This window comes from Octopus bimaculoides, chromosome 1 (assembly GCF_001194135.2).
Source record: "Octopus bimaculoides isolate UCB-OBI-ISO-001 chromosome 1, ASM119413v2, whole genome shotgun sequence".
NCBI classification, from domain to species: domain Eukaryota; kingdom Metazoa; phylum Mollusca; class Cephalopoda; order Octopoda; family Octopodidae; genus Octopus; species Octopus bimaculoides.
This window is the reverse complement of record NC_068981.1, coordinates 178,459,654-178,462,769: the sequence shown is the minus strand read 5'-3', so window position 1 is coordinate 178,462,769 and position 3,116 is coordinate 178,459,654. Positions and strand designations below refer to the sequence as shown.

The following is a 3,116-nucleotide window of genomic DNA, read 5'->3' as shown; positions in this document are numbered from 1 at the left end:
GTATGCATATTCGTGTGCATGCAACACATGAAATTATGTATGTATATTTATTCATCCAATCATTCATTCATTTTACATCAATTTCCATGTTAGCATGTTCTGGACAAATACCTACTGAGGCAATGTTCTACAGTTGGATACCCTTTCTGCGGCTAACCTTTATCTGTTTTTACATGATGGATACTTTTTTTTTTAAATTCCACTTGTTTTTGAAAACACAGATTTACAGAATAATATGTTAGCAGAGAATGTCAACAAATGTCACCATTTTTTTTTTTTTCTAGACACTTTTCATGTGAGGATACAGAAATAAAACGTACACACAGATACACAGACATGTGAGTGCACACATATATATATTATATGCAGAGAGTTCCCATCCTTTCCATCCACTGATTACACTGACAAAAAAAAAATAGGTCAATTTAAGACTGCAGTAGAACACACTAGCCCAAAGTGCAACACCATACGTGTACATATATATGTATATAATCATCATCATTTATGTCCACTTTCCATGCTGGCATGGGTTGGACAGTCTGACATGGGTTGGACGGTGTGTGTGTATGGATGGATAGATGCATGCATGCAAGTATGTACACCATATTTTGCAGCATGGAAAATGCAATTTTTTTTTGTAAAAACTATACATGAAAATTACTATACATCTTCTATGATTTTAGTTAAGTTGTTGTAAAGATTTTCTGAAATCAGCAGGGTGGTGAGCAGTGGCCAAAACCAGGCATTGATAGACAGTCAGCAGTGGTGAGCATGGTACAATCACTATGGTAGTCACATGCATAACTGCAGGACAGTTAAAGTAAAGAGCATATTGTTGTGTACTACAATGACATCCAGCACCAAACCACCAGGTAGGTGGACACTGTCTCATGATTTTGTTCAATGATGAGCATAAGCACTCCACTGGTTTTGCCTGCCAATTTTGTCTGATAACAGGCATTTAGTGTGTACCTACCAGGCACTGCCCAAGCATGTGGATGGATGGGGCTTTGGTAAGTATAAACAAATTTTTTTTTGCCAAGAATCACAAACGGTGGTGCTCCAGCATGACTGCAGCTTTAAAGCTGAAACATCTTAAAATAGTAAATCATATTTCCAAAATCAGGATGTGTCTTCCACAATGCAGCGTCTTCCATTCTGCAAAATATGGTTGGGGTGTGTGTGTGTGTGTGTGTGTGTGTGTGTGTGTGTGTGTGTGTGTGTGTGTGTGTGTGTGTGTGTGTGTGTGTGTGTGTGTGTGTGTGTGTGCTCTATTCATGGCTAAGAGTTATTTTGACTCTTATTTCTAGCGATGCTGGTGCTAACTTGCACCCTTAGTCACTTTTAGTGATGATTGTATTTGTGCCTTTTGGTTTTAAATTGCATCTAGCCACTTTAATAATTTTATATTATTGCAGGGAGAAAAATAGTTTGCATAAAAAAAACATCTAGGCTGCAAACTCCCATATGCATTCCAAATATCCCCTTCGCATGTTCTAGAATATTGAAATTGCTTGCTTTTATTTTTCTCTCTGATCAGTTTTCCAACCCAAATCTTGATGTCATCTGTTTATATTTTCCCTCAAGATTACTTGTTATACCACTTCCTCACAGTCAGAGCTAATTAATAACAACAACAGCAACAACAACGTTGTATTAGAAACCTGTTTTAATTAAAACTACTTCAGCTAGTTCACTTGTCTTTTTAGTCAAAGCATGAATAACAAATTTCTCATGTGTGTGTGTGTGTGTGTGTGTGCATGTTTGTTTATGAACTAACACTATAGAGCTACACTAGCCACACTCACAGACATGCACACCCAACTGATCATAAGCCAAAACACATACATTAGCGACAATTAAACCCATCACCAAAATTAAACATACATACAAACATACACACACTCTATGATATACAGCACTAGTCACATTCAATATGCATAGCAGTTATTCATGCCTAATGAGTTTGACTACTATAACTGGACCCACTGAAACAGAATGAGCTTTCCATAGGGTCTTTTTGCTAACAAATGAATACATCCATTCTACTCAACACATGTACTGAGTACTAATTTGAATTATAATCTTCTCAGTTCCCTACTGAGTAATACTCCATATACATACACAAACACATAGATACACACATACATATACACACAATTTAAATCTCAAAAAAAAAAAAACTGAACCAAACAGTTACAAAAATATACAGAAAAAACAAATAAGCAACAAAAATTAGGGGTTAAAACTTACATAGGTCCTCGAGACGAGGGTTCTTGTAATGGGGTGTGTGTACGAGATTGCTCTCGACTTGGACGACTATAATTTTCATAGTCATCGTAACTACCAGCACCAAAGTACTCCTCATACCTGAAAGCAATGGGCTTGTTAGTACAGCTTCCCAATCAGCCATGCACCAATGGTAATAAAAGCAGATAGTAGGTGAAAGAAAATAATAAAATCTGAAATGTTCGGACTTGACAATTGTGTCCATAAAAGAGATCTTTTCTTTTCTTAATTATATCTTCGTAAATCATATGAAAAACATTTTTTTTTAAATTCTATCTGTCAAATATTTAATCTGAAGACTATTACATGAAAGACTCATATTTTAGCAGTTATGTGCATTAAAGCAGGAGTTTATTTCATTTCGCCAAAAGTAAATATTTCATAGTTTCTGTATATTTACTTTGTTTGATGTGGCAAAATCTGCCTGCTGACAGTAGAAAAGTTGTGTATGCGTGTATGCATGAATGTATGTGTGTATTTTATACATGTATCTATATCTATACGTAATCATGTGTGTGTGTATATATATATATATATGCGAGTAAAAATAAATACAAAAAAGGTGGGGTTTTTTGTATGATTGTGTATAGAGGAATATATTATTTTGTTTAAAAGAGTTCCAACACTGTCTGTTTTTTATGTTTTATTTATATTCCTGCAGAACCAATGTGGGGTATAGAATATGGAATATACAATATATAATATAATATACAATATATAATATAAAATAAAATAAAATAAAAATGGATGGCACCATGAAAGAAAGTATTGAATGTAGATGAAATATTGAATGTTCAATATAAAGGATCAAATATATAAATATATAA

General features: G+C 34.2%; 1 protein-coding gene across 11 annotated transcripts in view; it reads right to left on the bottom strand.

Moving 5' to 3' along the window:
• The window catches only part of LOC106868398 (protein transport protein Sec16A), a 133,280-nt gene that overhangs the window by 54,652 nt on the left and 75,512 nt on the right, over positions 1-3,116 (bottom strand). For 9 of the 11 annotated variants that reach the window (XM_052972886.1, XM_052972899.1, XM_052972890.1 and 6 more), the window contains one exon: positions 2,254-2,370. The exons of the other annotated variants lie outside the window; for them this stretch is intronic. In XM_052972886.1, coding sequence (XP_052828846.1) covers positions 2,254-2,370 — 117 coding nt within the window. The remainder of the gene's footprint in view (positions 1-2,253; positions 2,371-3,116) is intronic. 11 annotated transcript variants of the gene reach the window in all.